This window comes from Camelus bactrianus, chromosome 29 (assembly GCF_048773025.1).
Source record: "Camelus bactrianus isolate YW-2024 breed Bactrian camel chromosome 29, ASM4877302v1, whole genome shotgun sequence".
In the NCBI taxonomy this organism is placed as follows: domain Eukaryota; kingdom Metazoa; phylum Chordata; class Mammalia; order Artiodactyla; family Camelidae; genus Camelus; species Camelus bactrianus.
In genome coordinates, this window is record NC_133567.1 from 27,270,958 (window position 1) to 27,291,113 (window position 20,156).

Genomic DNA, 20,156 nt, shown 5'->3' on the forward strand with positions numbered 1-20,156 from the left:
ATAGTTCTATACATGTACTGCTTGCACGCTATATTGTACTCATGTTCACAGCAAAATAATGTTTTTTGATCCCTCAGACAGGTGTTGTCAGGAAACTCAGACCCACAGCTGTATCCCCTTAAGGGAACAAGAAAAAGAGATTCAAATATGGCCAAGGAAATAGAGGGTCATTCCAGCACAAGAAATGCTTGCAAGGCCAGTCAGCTTTCAGAGTGTTCTTATAGGCAGGTACAGAGAAATTATGCATCCTAAAGCTAATTAACATATTAATTTATATTTACTTATACTTATAAAACTAACATGTATATATATATATATTAGCTTAAGACTCTATGCAAATAAGTAGTTCTATTATAGTTTAAGAATCTAATAATAAAGTGTTCACAATAACTAACATTTATGAGCATTTAGTTGCCTAAAAGCTTATACAGATGTTTCATTTGATCTTGAGAATATCTCCACCATTCCACATTTAACAAAACTTGAGGAAGTTGTATTTTGCCAAAGTTTACATAATAAGTGGCAAAGCTAAGTTTTGATCTCAGAAGAATCTTCCTCAAAAAGACTATGCTGTTTACCATTATACCAGAAACTGGTTTCTGAATCCTCAAAAATGTATGTGAAATTTGTAATAATGGAAAATCCACACCAATAAAGCAAAACTGTAAAAATGAGTTCCTCAAAGTGAATGATTAGTTAAGATTATGAAAAAAAATGAGTTTTTATTATTGAGTCTAAATTTGTACTGCTCGCTCCACAACTGGCCAATAAACTGACACACAAGTTGTTAGGGCAACGAATAGTGACTTTACTTGGGGAGCCAGCAGACCAAAGATAAGGTAGACTAGTGTCCCAAAGAACTATCTTGCCTGTGCTTGGGTGCTAGTTTCTATACAGAACAGAAAGGGGAAGTGAGGCAGTAAAGTATAAAAGATGATACGATGTTGCAAATATTTCCTGGATCTGGCCAGACTCCAGAGGGCATGTGTTAATTTCTTGTTTCCTGCACTCATTCACTAGTGGGCCTGGTCAGGATGTTTCCCTGAGCTAAACAAAGATATATTAGGTTAATGCTCAAGCATGGGAGGCAGGGATCCCAGGGATGGGCCATTCATTATGTATACTTCAAGTTATAGGTAACCCCCCTTTAGTGATTAACTTGTAGCAAAAGCAATAGAACACAAAGGTCAAAGTAAAAGAAGCAGACCCACTATGAAGCCAGTTGTTCTTCCCTATCACGGGTCCTTTCAGTTTAGTGCATCTGTATAACAAAGTGAAAGTATGAGGAAACTGAGAATTAATTACTTCAGTATAGACTGGTCTGTAAAGATCTTCAGAAGGCTAAGCTGTGCAATGCAAAATTTAAACACAGCCATAAACACATACATATATGAATATATGCTTGTATTTGCAAAGGTTATGAGTTGAATCTCAGAACAGAGTGACTACATCTGGAAGAATGAGAGACAATAGTTTGGGATGTTGAAGAGGTTTATTCAACAATCTTTCATTATGCCTAGATTCTATTTTTAACATTTTATATCCATCATACTTACATCTTTTATTTAAAAATTAGAATATTAAACTAAAAATTTCATAGGTAAAGCAAATGAAGTAGAATAAAGAGGATAGTGTATCCACATTAAATATTGCAACTAATATAATAAGTGAATTATGATAAAAGATAAGAATCTGACAAAAATAAAACTAAGAATGTAATAAAAGTAAATGCAGAAATTTATTAAAATTAGTGTAATTCTATAAAAATTTCATTGATTAACTCATTACATATTATTTATTGACTCACTAGTTAATGCATTCCACCCCTTTCCACCCTGTTAGGTACTCTAATCAATCCGACATTATGGAATGAACATTCTAACAGGGAAACTGTCATTGTTTATGAACAAACAGTTCAACTTTTACTTCAATTATCAGAAATCCTTTAGAGAAAAGGAAAGTTTGCATCAGATTTATGAAGACTTTTACATTCCAAAGAGATTGACCCTAATGTTAAATTAATTTATTTGTGATGGGTAATGCACTGGTTCAATACTTGCTCTGCTTTTTTTTCTCCAGAGCTCCTTCATAGCATTAGTCATCTCAGAATTTCTTAGACTGTAGATTAAAGGGTTCAGCATAGGGGTGATGACTGTAAAAAACACACTTAATGATTTATCAATGGGGAAAGTCTTAGCAGGTCTCACATATATGAAAATACAGGGAACAAAAAAGCAGACAACCACAGTGATGTGGGAACCACAGGTCTGGAGGGCTTTCCGCCTCCCTTCCTGACTCAGGTTCCTTAGAGAGTGCAAGATGACTCCGTATGAGATGAGTAAGAGCAGAAACACAATAGTGCACATCAGTCCTCCATTGGCCACTACTATGAGGCCAATGACATACGTATCACTGCAGATGAGTTTCAATAAGGGGTACATGTCACACATAAAATGATCAATGACATTGGGGCCACAAAATGGGAGCCCATACATAGTGCTGAATTGAATAAGTGAGTGCAGGAAACCTCCAACACAGGACACCACCAGCAGCATAACACATACCCTGTGCCTCATGATAACTAAATAATGCAAGGGCTTACAGATGGCCACATAGCGGTCATAGGCCATTACCAGTAGAAGGAAGACCTCTGATCCACCAAAAATATGCTCTGTAAACAGCTGAGTCATGCAAGATTCAAAAGATACTGTGTTTTCTCCAGAGAACAAGTCTGAAATTAATCTGGGGGTGAAAGAAGAGGAATAAGTGGCATCCATAAATGATAAGCTAGCAAGAAAAAAGTACATTGGCGAGTTCAGGGTCTTACTGAAAGTTATAGTCACAATAATGAGCAGGTTGCCCACAAATGTCAAAATGTAGAAGAGCAAGAACATAACAAAAAGGACTTTCTGCTCCTTTGGATTCTGTGTGAGGCCCAGGAGGATGAAATAAGTTATATTGTTCCTTGGTTCCATCTAGTCTGTACAGGAGCTGACTTCACATATTAGAAGCATTTTTATCTACAAAACAAGGGGAAAATGTTTAAATGCATTATAAAGTAATCTTTTTATTTAGCTATTCAATTAAAACAATGTGTATGAAGTATCTATTTGTGTCTAACATGTCAGAGACATTGCGAGTACTAGTACCAAGTTTGATAAGGCATAGTTCCCTATCCTCAGTGATATGACAAGCAATGAGGGATCAAACAATTCCAGACTCATAATAAGTGTCATTACAAGAAATTCAGACAAAGCTTAGAGTCACACTATAGGAATATATCAATTAGACTAGAATAAGAGAAGGCATTCTGTAAGAAGCAACATTTTAGCTGAGCTTTAAAGGAAAAATAAAAGAACAAGAAAAATGGAAGAGGAATTCTAAGAAAAAGTATATGATTTATAAATTCACAAAGCTATAGTACTTGAGCCCCACATCAACTAATTTGCATATTCAGTGTGAGTAGATCAAGCTATGAATAGAAGTTAACTGCCCTGGATTGTCTCAGAACTCACTGAGACTTTGTTCTTAGGGGCTTTAGTTAGATATTCCTCCATTTCAAGACCAATAAATAATCAAGTAGTCAAACTTCATGTCTCTGAATCCTATCTCTACCTTTATTTTCCAAAGTGTGTATGCTATGTCTCCTATTTTGGATTTCTCAGTTGGATATCAATTTAGCATATATAAAACAAAATTTAAAAGATTTCTCAGTTAAAAAAAAGTGTTTCCTATCTTATTAAAGGCTATCACTTTCAATGTAATTGCTCAGATAAAAAACCTTACCATGTGTTTCACTCCCTTATTGATGCTGTATTATTTATTCATACCTTTAACAAGTCTTGTTGTCTCTACTGTGCATATCACACACCTCATCATTCCCTTTCCCAGGCTTCCTTCCTGATTCACTGCAGTAGCCTACCGCCAAGTCTCTCCACTTTTATTCTGGCCTCCAACAATTTGTTCTCCTGAAGCAGCCTGAGTGAATCTCTTTAAATCTTGCTCTGATCATATCACTCAAACGTTGAACAATCCGTGGTGAGCTCTAATCAAGGAATAATAATTTATGTATCGTATTTAATATGTACAGTAGCAAGAATTGTAATCTCCATTTTTATTTGAAATAACTGAGACTCAGATCATCTCATTAATTTTCCCAAGGTCACACATATTTAAGTGAGAAAACTAGACTTGGCATCTAAGTTTGAATTTTTCCAAAATGATTAAATTCATTACATAATAAAGTCACAACATTCTGTAGCCTGGTTTTCACTATTTACTGTTATTCTCACCTTGTGGAGGCTTGTTCACAATCTGAAGGATGGCTTTCCAAGTTATTCATAAAGACTTGGAATTTCTCTTTCATCCAATATGAAAACCAAGGGCAATAGGCTGCATTATTACTTGAGGATGAATTTTACTTCATTTGAGTGTATGTTCATTTCTTCCATGGACTCCTGATTATTCAGAAGAAAGTTTTCATTTCTCTGTTGATTATTTAAAGTAATTCCATGGTACCGACCAAAAAAAAGTTTACTATGTTAAGAGAATTTATACAAAAAATCTGCAAATCCTATGTTTACATTAGAAAATTTTAACTAGCCATTTCCCAGGGAAATGTATCTCAAGTAACTTCTTTTCCTACTAGCTTTAAAATAGAAAAATACCACTCACTTGTTTAGTGCTTTTTATTCTCTCATGTTTATGTGACCAGACTAGTTGATTTGTGATTCTGTGATTCATTCTTGCACTGTTTTTCTTTCTTCTTTTAAATGCATTGCTTTAAATTTAACATCAAACCTGAAAATGTCCTATCAGTACTTAAAATTATGTCATTATTTGTCCCACTAGGGGCAAAGGTCACTGGACATTTTATTGCTTCTAACCTCATTTATCATTAAGTCTTAGAATTGGAAAGTATCCAAGACTGATTCTTGCTTAATTAAATTCACTGGGGTTTTCCACTACATTTAAAATGTACATCAGTATATAAAGAGACTACTAATCCTCATCACAGTATTAAGGTCCAAAAGATGTAAAAGGGGGAAAAACAGCTTTATAACTGCTTTCAGACTATTGTGAACCAAGAAGAAAGTATCAGCCAAATCATTTAGTTCCAGTGAAAATTAATTCCTCAAGTATTTCCCCACTTGTTATAGCAAGCTTATCTTTCTTTTAATTTAATATTCAAATTGTTCAGTATTGACATTTATTAAATATATAAAAATAGTATCACCATTTAAGATTTAATATCTAATTTTATATATAATAATTATGTATTTATAATTTAAGTTACCTATTTTATACCAGGAACTGTGCTATCATTGAGGACACAGTAAGTAATAAAACAAAGAAAAAATGACACACAGCAATTAATAAAACAAAGAATAAATACAGGGGGGTGGGAATGGACAGACTGGGATTTCAAAATGTAGAATAGATAAACAAGATTATACTGTGTAGCACAGGGAAATGCATACAAAATCTTACGGTAGCTCACAGTGAAAAAAAAGTGAAATGAATATATGCATGTTCATGTATAACTGAAAAATTGTGCTCTACACTATAATTTGACACAACATTGTAAAATGACTATAATGCAATAAAAAAAGTAAAAAAACAAACCCAAAGAATAAATAACATTAAATTTCTTTCCCACATGAATTTTATATTCTTATAATAGAGTCAGACAATAAAGAAGGAGGCACTTTAATAAAGTAGTTGTAATCTTATGCAGTGTTTATATGACAACACATAGAATACTGTGACAGAAATAAGATAGAAAATTCTACCGTGGAAAATATAATCAGGGAAGTGGTTTCTTAAAAGGTGAAATTTAAGCTGACATCCAAAGAATAGGAATGACTACCATTGGAAGCAGTGTTACAGACAGGAAAATTAAGTAAAATTTAGTTAAGTTAAATTATCTCACTACAGAGATGACATTATATTGAGGAAAAAAACTAAAAATTTAACAGAAACTTTAACAGCAGGACACATGTTGCGAAGACACGGTGAGAGTGTTCAATGGCTGATGGGACATTTTCTACATAAAACTGCTTCTTCAAGATTAGGAAACTTAACCAAACCACCAAATACATAGAAATAAAATACAGAAAATTAGGCAAAATGAGGTAATAGAGGAATGTGTTCCAAATGAAGGAACACAATAAAAACCCCAGAAGAAGAACTAAATGAAGTGGAGATAAGAAATCTACTTAACAAAGGATTCAGTGTAATGATTATATAGATGCTCAAAGAACTCAGGAGAACATTGTTCCAACTACCTGATGTTTGTTGTAAAAACTCCTATATATCTGGGTTCCTCCTTACCTCTTCCCAGTAGTCCCTCAGAGCAATCTGAGAGACTATCATCCCAGGCTTGGAGGTATTCAAATCCTCAAAAATGTCCACTGAATAAAGCAAAACTCAACTTTTAGGTTGTGCATTTATTTCAGTCGACATGATTCAGTGTCTTCAGATGAGAACCTTCACATATACCAAATGGACTTCAAATTCTCCATTTCAATATATTATCTTCAATGGGATGACATCAGTTTCAGAAGCATTCCAGTTAACCAGTGCCCCTGTTTTTCAAAAGCAATTACTCCTAAGGGGATAAAGTAGAGATGATGGTAGTTCATTCAGTAAATATTTATTAAGCATTTATTCTTTGCCAAATTTTCTTCCAGTTTTGTGATATGAGATACTGAACAAAACACATACCCTATACCACTTCTGAGCAAATAGCTTTCTATATTTTGAGTTCCTATAGTTCTATACATGTACTGCTTGCACGCTATATTGTACTCATGTTCACAGCAAAATAATGTTTTTTGATCCCTCAGACAGGTGTTGTCAGGAAACTCAGACCCACAGCTGTATCCCCTTAAGGGAACAAGAAAAAGAGATTCAAATATGGCCAAGGAAATAGAGGGTCATTCCAGCACAAGAAATGCTTGCAAGGCCAGTCAGCTTTCAGAGTGTTCTTATAGGCAGGTACAGAGAAATTATGCATCCTAAAGCTAATTAACATATTAATTTATATTTACTTATACTTATAAAACTAACATGTATATATATATATATTAGCTTAAGACTCTATGCAAATAAGTAGTTCTATTATAGTTTAAGAATCTAATAATAAAGTGTTCACAATAACTAACATTTATGAGCATTTAGTTGCCTAAAAGCTTATACAGATGTTTCATTTGATCTTGAGAATATCTCCACCATTCCACATTTAACAAAACTTGAGGAAGTTGTATTTTGCCAAAGTTTACATAATAAGTGGCAAAGCTAAGTTTTGATCTCAGAAGAATCTTCCTCAAAAAGACTATGCTGTTTACCATTATACCAGAAACTGGTTTCTGAATCCTCAAAAATGTATGTGAAATTTGTAATAATGGAAAATCCACACCAATAAAGCAAAACTGTAAAAATGAGTTCCTCAAAGTGAATGATTAGTTAAGATTATGAAAAAAAATGAGTTTTTATTATTGAGTCTAAATTTGTACTGCTCGCTCCACAACTGGCCAATAAACTGACACACAAGTTGTTAGGGCAACGAATAGTGACTTTACTTGGGGAGCCAGCAGACCAAAGATAAGGTAGACTAGTGTCCCAAAGAACTATCTTGCCTGTGCTTGGGTGCTAGTTTCTATACAGAACAGAAAGGGGAAGTGAGGCAGTAAAGTATAAAAGATGATACGATGTTGCAAATATTTCCTGGATCTGGCCAGACTCCAGAGGGCATGTGTTAATTTCTTGTTTCCTGCACTCATTCACTAGTGGGCCTGGTCAGGATGTTTCCCTGAGCTAAACAAAGATATATTAGGTTAATGCTCAAGCATGGGAGGCAGGGATCCCAGGGATGGGCCATTCATTATGTATACTTCAAGTTATAGGTAACCCCCCTTTAGTGATTAACTTGTAGCAAAAGCAATAGAACACAAAGGTCAAAGTAAAAGAAGCAGACCCACTATGAAGCCAGTTGTTCTTCCCTATCACGGGTCCTTTCAGTTTAGTGCATCTGTATAACAAAGTGAAAGTATGAGGAAACTGAGAATTAATTACTTCAGTATAGACTGGTCTGTAAAGATCTTCAGAAGGCTAAGCTGTGCAATGCAAAATTTAAACACAGCCATAAACACATACATATATGAATATATGCTTGTATTTGCAAAGGTTATGAGTTGAATCTCAGAACAGAGTGACTACATCTGGAAGAATGAGAGACAATAGTTTGGGATGTTGAAGAGGTTTATTCAACAATCTTTCATTATGCCTAGATTCTATTTTTAACATTTTATATCCATCATACTTACATCTTTTATTTAAAAATTAGAATATTAAACTAAAAATTTCATAGGTAAAGCAAATGAAGTAGAATAAAGAGGATAGTGTATCCACATTAAATATTGCAACTAATATAATAAGTGAATTATGATAAAAGATAAGAATCTGACAAAAATAAAACTAAGAATGTAATAAAAGTAAATGCAGAAATTTATTAAAATTAGTGTAATTCTATAAAAATTTCATTGATTAACTCATTACATATTATTTATTGACTCACTAGTTAATGCATTCCACCCCTTTCCACCCTGTTAGGTACTCTAATCAATCCGACATTATGGAATGAACATTCTAACAGGGAAACTGTCATTGTTTATGAACAAACAGTTCAACTTTTACTTCAATTATCAGAAATCCTTTAGAGAAAAGGAAAGTTTGCATCAGATTTATGAAGACTTTTACATTCCAAAGAGATTGACCCTAATGTTAAATTAATTTATTTGTGATGGGTAATGCACTGGTTCAATACTTGCTCTGCTTTTTTTTCTCCAGAGCTCCTTCATAGCATTAGTCATCTCAGAATTTCTTAGACTGTAGATTAAAGGGTTCAGCATAGGGGTGATGACTGTAAAAAACACACTTAATGATTTATCAATGGGGAAAGTCTTAGCAGGTCTCACATATATGAAAATACAGGGAACAAAAAAGCAGACAACCACAGTGATGTGGGAACCACAGGTCTGGAGGGCTTTCCGCCTCCCTTCCTGACTCAGGTTCCTTAGAGAGTGCAAGATGACTCCGTATGAGATGAGTAAGAGCAGAAACACAATAGTGCACATCAGTCCTCCATTGGCCACTACTATGAGGCCAATGACATACGTATCACTGCAGATGAGTTTCAATAAGGGGTACATGTCACACATAAAATGATCAATGACATTGGGGCCACAAAATGGGAGCCCATACATAGTGCTGAATTGAATAAGTGAGTGCAGGAAACCTCCAACACAGGACACCACCAGCAGCATAACACATACCCTGTGCCTCATGATAACTAAATAATGCAAGGGCTTACAGATGGCCACATAGCGGTCATAGGCCATTACCAGTAGAAGGAAGACCTCTGATCCACCAAAAATATGCTCTGTAAACAGCTGAGTCATGCAAGATTCAAAAGATACTGTGTTTTCTCCAGAGAACAAGTCTGAAATTAATCTGGGGGTGAAAGAAGAGGAATAAGTGGCATCCATAAATGATAAGCTAGCAAGAAAAAAGTACATTGGCGAGTTCAGGGTCTTACTGAAAGTTATAGTCACAATAATGAGCAGGTTGCCCAACAAGGTCAAAATGTAGAAGAGCAAGAACATAACAAAAAGGACTTTCTGCTCCTTTGGATTCTGTGTGAGGCCCAGGAGGATGAAATAAGTTACATTGTTCCTTGGTTCCATCTAGTCTGTACAGAAGGTGACTTCACATATTAGAAGCATTTTACCTACAAAACAAGGCAGAAAACTTTTAAATACATTCATTATAAGTTTTCTCTTTTATTTATCCATTTAATTAACACAATGTGCATGAAGCATCTATTTGTGCCCAGTGTGTGGCAGACATTGTGACTACCCAGTTGGATAAGGCATAGTTCCCTCTCTGTGATAGGATATATTATAAGGAATAAAACAATTTCAGATCCACATAATGAATAGCATTATAAGGGCACTTACAGAAAGCTAAGAGTCAGAAAGTAGGAATATATCTGTCAAACTAAAGACAGAGAAGGCTTCTCTAGGAACGTAATGCCTTAGCTGAGTTTCTAAGGGAAAGTGAAAGAACAAGAAAAGATGGGAAGGAAATTCCATGAAGGTGCACCATTTATAATTACCAAAAATGTAATACTTGACACCCACATAAGCTACTTTACACATCCCAGTGTGAGTAGGTCAAAATATAAATAGATGGTCAGTGGCCTTAATTGTCTCAGAACTCCTGAAGCTTCTTTCTTACTGTCTTAGGTGGATATTCCTCCTTTCCCTGACCATTAATTGCTGAAGTAGTCCAATTTTGTACCTTCAGCCTCTGTCTCCACATGTATAAGCGGCATGTACAGTTTTGGACATTTCTGATTATATTTCAATTTAATATTTATAAAACATGATTTAAAATGTCCACAATAATAAATGTGTATATAAATAAATAATAAATAAAATAATAAATAAATAATATAGTAATATATTTAATATATAGTATATAATACATAATATATATTAATATAATAAAATAAATAAATAATATAAAATAATAAATAAATAAATAATAAATAAATACCTTGAACACATCCTGCTGTCTCTACTTTCAAAATATATCACAAATTTGGTCATTTCTTACCCCTCTACTTCTTTTTTTGCCCACTACAATCACCTCCTGCCAAGTCTCTCCACTTTTATTCTGGCCTCCATCTATTCGTTCTCTTTAGGTAGTCCAAATTTTGCTTCTTACATTTTGTTTTGATTACATCACCCAACTTCTCTAAGCACTTATGGTGAACTCCAGTCATGTACTCAGAATTTAATGTGTCATATTTAACATTTACAGTCATAGGAACTGTATTCACCTTTTTATAGCTGAAAAAAATGAGGCTTAGACCATCTCATTCATTTCCCCATGGTCACACATTTTTACATGATAACACTAGAATTGGAACCTAAGTTCAATTTATTTCAAAATGATTTATTTCTTACATGAGAAAGAAAGTCACACAGTTGTGAATCCTGGTTCCCAAAATGTACTGTTATTCTCACCTTGTGGAAGCTTGTTCCATAATCTGAAGGATGAGTTTTTAAATTACTCATAACCTGGAATCCTCTTTTCATTCTGTTTGACAACAGAGGGCAAAAGCCTGCATTATTACTTGAGGATATATTCTATTTCATTCTACTGTGTTTATTTTTTCTATGGAGCCTTCTAAATATATAGAAGACATTTTATTTGCACTGTAGATTATTTAAAAGAAATACCTTGGTGACTACAAAAAACAAAAGTATATCATGTTTGAATAATTTATCAAAAATATCAGCAAATCCTATATTTACACAAGATTGTAACGCACCATTTTCTGAGGGAAATATATCTCAAGCAACTTGATTTCCTAAGCTTCAAAATAGAAAAATATTTAATTGTTTAATCTTTCTCATCCATCCTGTTGATGTGGCCAGACTAGTTGATTTGAGAGTTTGAGACACATTCTGTTTCTTTCTCTTTGTTATGCATTGCTTGAAGCCTAGCAAAGGATCTCCTGAAAAAACTGTATCAGTTTTTAAAGGATAGTAGCCGTGTTCCCACTAGGGGCAAGATCACTGGATCTTTTTATCCCTTCTAACCTCATTTGTCATTAAGTCTTAGAACTGGAAAGTATCCAAAACTGATTCTCACTTAATTAAATTCACTGGGATTTTCCACTACATTTTAAAAGTACATCAGTATGTAAAGAGGCTACTAAACCTCATCACAGAATTAGGGTAAAAAAGATGGAACATGAAAAAAAAAACAAAAAACCCACAACTTTATAACTGCTTTCAAAATATTGCAAACCAAGAATAAAATAGCAGCCAAACCATTTTGTTTCAGTGAAAATTAATTCCTCAAGTATTTTCCCACTTGCCATAACAAGCTTATCTTTCTTTTTATTTAATATTCCACTTTTCCTGTCATGACTTTTATTAAATTTATAGAAATGTTATCACCATTTCAGATATAATATCTAATGTTGTATCCAATTATTATTTATTTTATAATTTAAGGCACCTATTTTCTACCAGCAACTGTGTCATAATTGAGGAGACAGTAATCAATAAAAGAAGGAAAAAAACACATGAAAGTTTCTTCCCACATGGATCTTATAGTCTTACAATAAAGACAATAAAAAGGAGACAATTTAATAATATAATTGTAGTTCTCTGCAGTGCTTTTATGATAACAGATAGAATACTGTGACAGAAATAAGAAATCAGAGAAGACATTTTTTAAAAGGTGATATTTAAGCTGCAATCCAAAGAACAGGAATGATTACCATTGACAGCAGTGTTACAGACAGTAAAATTTAATTAAGTTAAATTATCTTGCCTCAGAGATGACATAATCTATACCTAGAAAACAATTCTAAGAATTTAATATGAAATTTACTGCAGTACTACATTGCAAAGATGTGGTGAGAGTGCGCACTCTTACAACCAGCCATGCTAGGACCTGGCCCCACCCACCAGTAGCCAACAGTCACTGCACAATGCAATGCCTGTCAACCAATGGAACCAGGGGCCATCCACATCTACCAGCATGTGCACAGTAGTCAGCACACAACAAAAGAGGATCCATGCAGCCCACATAATGGGAATCACTAGAGCATATAGCTCTGGTGACCAGAAGCAAGTGTGCTGATAGGACATTTCCTTCATAAAACCGCTCCTTCAAGATTAGGAAACATAACCAAGCCACCAAGTACGTAGAAATAAAGCACAGAAAATTAGGCAAAATGAGGCAACAGAGGAATATGTTCCAAATGAAAGGACACAATAAAAAGCCCAGAAGAAGAACTAAATGAAGTGGCGATAAGAAATCTACCCAATAAAGGATTCATTGTAATGATCATAAAGATGCTCAAAGAACTCAGGAGAAGACTTGTTGAACAGAAAAAGAAATTAGAAATTTTTTTCAGTTAGATGATAGGAACAAGCAGAAATAAAGAATTCAATGATTGAAAAAAAAACCATAGGAAATCAACAGAAGTTCATATGATACAGAGGAAGTGATCAGTGAGCTGGAAGACAGAGTCATGGAAATCACTGAAACTGAACAACAACAAAAATAAGAGAATAAAAAGAAATGAGGCCAATTTAAGAGACCTCTAATGTGACATCAAGCACACTAACATTCATAGTATAAGGTTCCTAGAAGACAAGAGAGAGAGGAAGATGCAGAAAACATATTTGAAGACATGATAGTTGAAAACTTCCCTCACCTGGGAAAGAAAACAGACATCCAGGTCCAGGAAGCACAGAGAATCCCAAACAGGATCAACCCAAAGAGAACACCAAGAGATACTGTAATTTAAATGTCACACACACACACACACACAAATCCAAAGATGAGAGACTATTAAAGGCAGCAAAGGTAAATCAACAAGTTACTTACAAGGGAACTCCCATAAGGCTATCAGCTGACTTTTCAGGAGAAACTCTTCAGGCCAGAAGGGAGTGCCATGATATATTTAAAATGATGAAAGAGAAACCTTGCAATCCAGAATACACTACCTGACAAGCCTTTCATTCATATTTGAAGGAGAGATTAAATGTTTACAGAAAAGGAAAAGCTTAAAGAGCTTCTAAGTGTGGGGTTATGTGTGTCAAAATGTTATCTCAAATTTAATGCAAAAACTAATTATTTGCTCAACTTGTTATTTCAAAAATTATTGACCACCTACTTTGTGTTGGGCCCCATGTTGTGAGCTGGAGAAAACAGTGATTAGTAAAAAAAAAAAAAAAAAAAAATCAAGATAAAAGTACTGCCTGCATTGACCTGATAATACAGTCATCCAGTATAACAAGGAACAACTTAGTAAGTTATTAATGATTTGTGACCCATGCTAATAAAACAAAACACAAGGTACTGTGACAGAAAATAAGGGGGGAGAGTCTACTGTGAATAAGGTGGTCAGAAAAGTTCTTTATGAAAGGTAGTATTTTAGCTGAGTTCCAAAAGAGAAATGCAGCTACCATGTGAAGTACCATTCCACGTGTTAAGCCACAATGCTGAAAAGAGCTTGGAGAGTTTAAGACAGTGAAATGTGATTTCACCTGAAGGGAAATAGGAAAGGGAGAGGATAGGACAAACTGAAAGCAAAGAGTTGGGCAAGACATGAACCCTGTAGAGCAGTACAGATCTTGGTTAAGGAATTTGGATTTCACTTAATATTCCCTTAAAATTAGAGAAAGTAAAGTAAGACAAGCAAATTTTTAAACGAAGGAAAACATCCATCTCATAAATATCTCAAAATTAAGGTACAAGAGCTCCTTGAGATGGGATACCAAGTCATATACTACACCATGCTAGTGCCAGAAGGTGAAGGACCCTTGTATCCATTTGTTTTCCTGTGTCAGCACTAACCACAGTTACTACCCAGCAAATATTCCTAAACAAAACAAAACAAAACAAAAATATGTGAGTAACTGCCTGTAGTATCCATTAATTTCCTCTCTCCAGATTCCTTGTGGTCTGATATTTCTGCTTTTCTTCCTGCATGTAAGATAGAGACATGGATATTCTGAACTTTTCTAGGAATGCAGAACTGTGAGATAAATTTTAGGAGACTAATCCCATCTGTAGTAAACATCAGCAGTGTATGATTGCTCAAACATCTCTTAAATGCAACCTGCATAAGCTGTTAGTTTCCAAAGTATGAATCTATTTTCCATATTTAAAATCTAAAGACTTATATTTTCCTAACTCCCTGAAAATTGGATGAAAACATGTGATTTGGGTTCTGACAACCAGTTGCATTTGTGCAGGTCTTTGAGTGGATATTAGTTATAGGAGGCTAAGTAGTTCTGAGACTCAGATTGGTTCTGAGGTCAAGAAAGTGAAGTGCCTTTGAAGTTTAGCCAATGACAATAAGATTGGCATCAGGAGGACCACATCTCTTTGAGCAACCCTGTCCTGTGTGGGTGTGATTCTGCAAATTGTTAATTGTATCTCAGCTTAGAATCTGCAGCCCAAATCATTCAACAATTCTTTAAGCTTTTTAATTGCATATAATAAATATTTTCTTCTTAAACTAGATAAACATGATTCAGTGTCTTCAGATGAGAACCTCCACATATACCAAATGGACCTCAAATTCTCCATTTCTATTTATCACCTTTAATGGAATAGCTTCAATTTCAGAAGTATTCCAGTTAATAAGTGTCCCCCCCTTTTTTTTTTTCAAAAGCAATTACTCCTAAGGAGGTAGAATAGAGATAATAGTCATTCAGTTAGTAAATATTTATTAAGCATTTATTCTGGGCCAAGCTTTCTTCCATTTTTGGGATACATGATACTGAACAAAACACACACTTTATACCAGTTGTGAACAAATGACTTCTTATATTTTGAGTTCCTGTATTCCTATACACTTACTGCTTGCATGCTATATTGTACTCATGTTCATAGCAAAATACTGTTTCTGACCCCTCAGACAGGTGTTGTCAGGAAACTCACACTGACAGCTGTATCCCCTCAAGTTTATGGATGTACAGGACCAACGTAGAGTAGGGAACAAGAAAAAGAGATTCAAATATGGCCAGGAGGAGAGAGGACCATTCCACCATCACAAATGCTTACAAGATCAGCCAGCTTCCATCATGGTCCTTTCCGCAGGCACTGAGAAATTATACATAATCCTTCCTAAAGCTAGAAATTATTACTTAATATATTTATTTATATATATGTTTATAAAACTAACATATATATATAAGCTTAACACTTTGTGCCAAGTAAGTAGTTCTATTACAATTTAAGACTCTAATAATAAAATGCTCACAATAACTAACATTTATGAGCATATAATTGTCTAAGAGCTTATAAAGATTGTTTCATTTGATCTTGAGACTATCTCCACTATTCCACATTTAACAAAACTTGAGGAAGTTGTATTTTGCCAAAGTTTACATAATGAGTGGCAAAGCTAATTTTGACTCAGAAGAATCTTCTTCAAAAAGACTATGATCTTTAGCATTATATCATACTTAAACTGGTCACCAATCCTCAGAAATGTATATGAAATTTGTAATAATGGAAAATCCACACCAATAAAGCAAAACTCAAAGTGAATGACTAGTAAATATTATAATAAAAATGAGTTTTTACTACCAAATCCAAGTTTGTACTTCTTACCACACAAGCCAATAAATTGAGATGCAAGTTTTTAGGGCAAGGAATAGTGACTTTATTTGGGGAGCCAGCAGACCAAAGATAAGGTAGACTAGTGTCCCAAAGAACCATCTTGCCTGGACTTGGGTGCTAGTTTCTTTATAGAACAGAAAGGGGGAAGTGAGGCAGTAAAGTTTAAAAGGTGATACGGTGTTGCAAATATTTCCTGGTTCTGGCCAGACTCCAGAGGGCATGTGTTAATTTCTTATTTCCTGCAGTCATTCACAAGTGGGCCTGGTCAGGATGTTTCCTTGAGCCAAAGATATTTTAAGTTAATGCTCAGGCACTGGAGGCAGGGCTTTCAGAGATGGGCCGTTCTTTTTGTATACTTTAAGCTATAGGCAACCCCCCTTTAGTGATTAACTTGTAGCAAAAGCAATAGAACACAAAGGTCAAAGTAAAAGAAGCAGACCCACTATGAAGCCAGTTGTTCTTCCCTATCACGGGTCCTTTCAGTTTAGTGCATCTGTATAACAAAGTGAAAGTATGAGGAAATTGAGAATTAATTACTTCAGTATAGACTGGTCTGTAAATATCTTCAGAAGGCTAAGCTGTGCAATGCAAAATTTAAACAGAGCCATAAGCACATGGATGTATGAAAATATGCTTGTGCAAAAGTTAAGAGTTGAATGTTAGGAACAGAGTGATTGTATCTGGAAGAGTAAGAGACAATGGTTTGGGATATGGGGGAGGTTTTATTCTACACTCTTTCATTTTCTATAGAGTCTATTTTTAATAATTATTATCTATCATACAAATTTTATTTTAAAATTAAAATATTACATTAAAATTTCACAAGTAAGGCAAATGAAGTAAAGACAATAGTCAATATAGCATTAAATCTTTTAACCAATACAATACACAGAATGATGATTAAACACAAGAATCTGACAAAAATAAAACTAAGAATGAGAAAGCAATAAAAGTAAATGCAGAAATTCACTAAAACTAGTGTAACTATAAAAATTTCATTGATTAATTCATTACATATTATTTATTGACTCGCTGCTTAAAGCTTTCCACCCCTTTCCACCTCACCAAGTGCAGTAATCAACCAGATATTACAGGATGTATATTCAAACACAGAAACTGTCATTGTTTCTGAACATATAATTCAACGTCTAATTTAATTATTATAAATCCTTGATAGAAAAAGAACATTTGCATTAGATTTATGAAGACTTTTACATTCCAAAGAGATTGACCCTAATGCTAAATTCATTTCTTTGTGATGGATAATACCCTCATTCAATACTTGATCTGCCTTTTTTTCCCCAGAGCTTCTTCATAGCATTAGTCATCTCAGAATTTCATAGACAATAGATTAAAGGGTTCAGCATAGGGGTGATGACTGTAAAAAACATGCTTAATGATTTATCAATGGGGAAAGTCTTAGCAGGTCTCACATATATGAAAATACAGGGAACGAAAAAGCAGAAAACCACAGTGATGTGGGAATGACAAGTCTGGAGGGCTTTCTGCCTCCCTTCCTGACTAACTTTCTTTAGAGAATGCAAGATGACTCCATATGAGATGAGTAAGAACAGAAACACAATAGTACACATCAGTCCTCCACTGGCCACTACTATGAGGCCAATGACATAGTTGTCAGTACAGATGAGTATACATCACAGATAAAGTAGTCAATGGCATTGGGGCCACAGAATGGGAGCTAATAAATAGTACCAAGTTGAATGACTGAGTGCAGAAAACCTCCAACCCAGGACACCACCAGCAGCACAAAGCACACCCTTTTTCTCATGATAACTAAATAATGCAAGGGCTTACAGATGGCCACATAGTGGTCATAGGCCATCACCAGCAAAAGGAAGACCTCTGATCCTCCAAAAATATGCTCTGTAAACAGCTGAGTCATGCAAGATTCAAGGGGTATTGGGTTTCCCCCCAAAATAAGTCTGAAATCAATCTGGGGGAAATAGAAGAGGAATAATTTACATCCATAAAAGAAGCTAACAAGAAAAAAGTACATCGGTGAACTGAGGGTCTTACTGACAGTAATTGTCATCAGAACAAGCAGATTGCCCACCATGGTCAAAATATAGAAGAACAAGAACATGACAGAAATGACTTTCTGCTCCTTTGGAATCTGTATGAGGCCCAAGAGGACAAAGTAAGTTATATTGTTCCTTGGTTCCATCTAGTCTGTACAGGAGCTGGCTTCACATATTAAAAGCATTTTACCTATAAAACAGGCAGAAAACTTTTAAATGCTTTATAAGTTTCATCTTTTATTTATCCATTCAATTAAAACAATGTGTGTGATGTATCTATTTGTGCCCAGTGTATTATAGTGCAGAGGTCTACAGATAACCACGTAGGGTCATAGGTGATGACGACAAGGAGGGCAATCCCTGAAGCTCCCAACAAAAGTTGAGTAAAGGGCTGTGTCATACAGCCACTGAGAACGAGAGAGTTTTTGAATCAGAGAGCAAATTAGCTAACATTTTAGGGATTATGGAAGATGAATAGCATGCATCTACCAAAGACATGTCAGCTTAGGGAGAAATACATGGGATAGTCCAAAGTTGGGTGTAGATGGTAGTAACCACAATGAGCAGGTTGCCCATGACAGTGACAATGTAGGAGATAAGTAACATGAAAAAAAGGATTTTCTGCATCTGATGATTCTGCTTAAATCCTATTAGAATGAATTCGGTCATATTCATCCTGCCTACTTTTACATCAGTGCTGAGTTGAATTCACAATTGGGGCATTAACCTGTAAAGACAACATTTTCAGTAGCAAGGTGACTTAATATATTGGGTTTTCAGATAATCCAAGACATTTTGATAATATGTTTTTTTCCTGTAGTGTATAAGTGGATAAGCAACATGATAAAAAAGAGTGAACAACTGATGCTGTTTAGTTCAGCTTCTTATAAAGATGCTCAAGTCCTTCAGCAGCTTGTCCCTGGGCCTTTATTGGAGGACATCTGGGCACAGGGAGCTCACAATACAGTAAATCTTACTACTTCTCAGCCAATAAGAGATGCTAAAATCTCTTCCTTAACTATTAAAATACTTGTACAACTGTTGATTCTGGTTCTGCACACTGTTGATATACAGAGTGAGTCTAATTCACCCCATTTAAAAGCCACTTAAATAAGTCTAAGAGGTATAGGCCTGTATCCCCCAGCGTAGGTCTGACTCACATTCCTGTTCAATAAAATTAAGTGAATAAACCCATTGGAAGACTTTCAATTCCCTCTGTGTTTTCTATTTTTCAAGCTAACTCCAAAACATAGCATTTACTCTCTTACTTCCAACAACAACAACAACAACAAAAACCCCCAAAAACTGAATAAACAGTTGGAATGTTAAAAATTATTTTTATTTCACCCACTGAGATCTCTCACTCTCTCTGGCATGAGCAGCTCTCTTTCCTGATCTCCTTTAACCAGTCCCCCTTCCCTCTGGCCAAGGAGTAGTATGAGCTGAACATTCCAGGGCAGGTGAGAAGAAAAGAGAAATATCATAGTGTTTATTGTCCTGGTCTCCTGTAGTAGTTTGTCAGTGGCTGGGTATATTTCACTGATGATGGTCTCCTTTGGATGGACCTTCTGGGTTCCTGTGATCTTTCTCTGAGGCCCTATTACATTCATGTCTTCCTACTGTTATTAACCCTGTGGTCTTTATCATCCCCTCTTAGTTTCCCTCAACTCAATCCATACCTTGACAACTAAACATATTCAACTCATTTTAAGCTCCCATTTTGAGTATGCTGTTTCTTGTTAAAACTCCAATGAATGTAGAAATTTTGTGGTTTTTCCTTTGTAAAACTGTAAATGTGAATATAGTTTTCTCTTTATGTACGTTTACTGTGTTCATGAGGCATGTGTACTTCTTTTGAAGTATAGCTGCTAAATAAATGAAATTTTGCTT

At 34.9% G+C, this 20,156-nt stretch overlaps 2 protein-coding genes across 2 annotated transcripts; both read right to left on the bottom strand.

The window, feature by feature from the left end:
• Nucleotides 1–2,018: 2,018 nt before the first annotated feature.
• Nucleotides 2,019–2,975, bottom strand: LOC141575552 (olfactory receptor 4A47-like). Its single transcript, XM_074354989.1, has one exon. It carries the CDS (start codon nt 2,973–2,975, stop codon nt 2,019–2,021), a length of 957 nt encoding a protein of 318 aa, XP_074211090.1.
• Nucleotides 2,976–8,789: 5,814 nt separating this feature from the next.
• On the bottom strand, nt 8,790–9,749 carry LOC105081077 (olfactory receptor 4A47-like). The gene has a single exon (XM_010970193.2). The coding sequence runs from the start codon at nt 9,744–9,746 to the stop codon at nt 8,790–8,792; it is 957 nt and encodes a 318-aa protein (XP_010968495.2). The 5' UTR covers nt 9,747–9,749.
• Nucleotides 9,750–20,156: the final 10,407 nt, after the last annotated feature.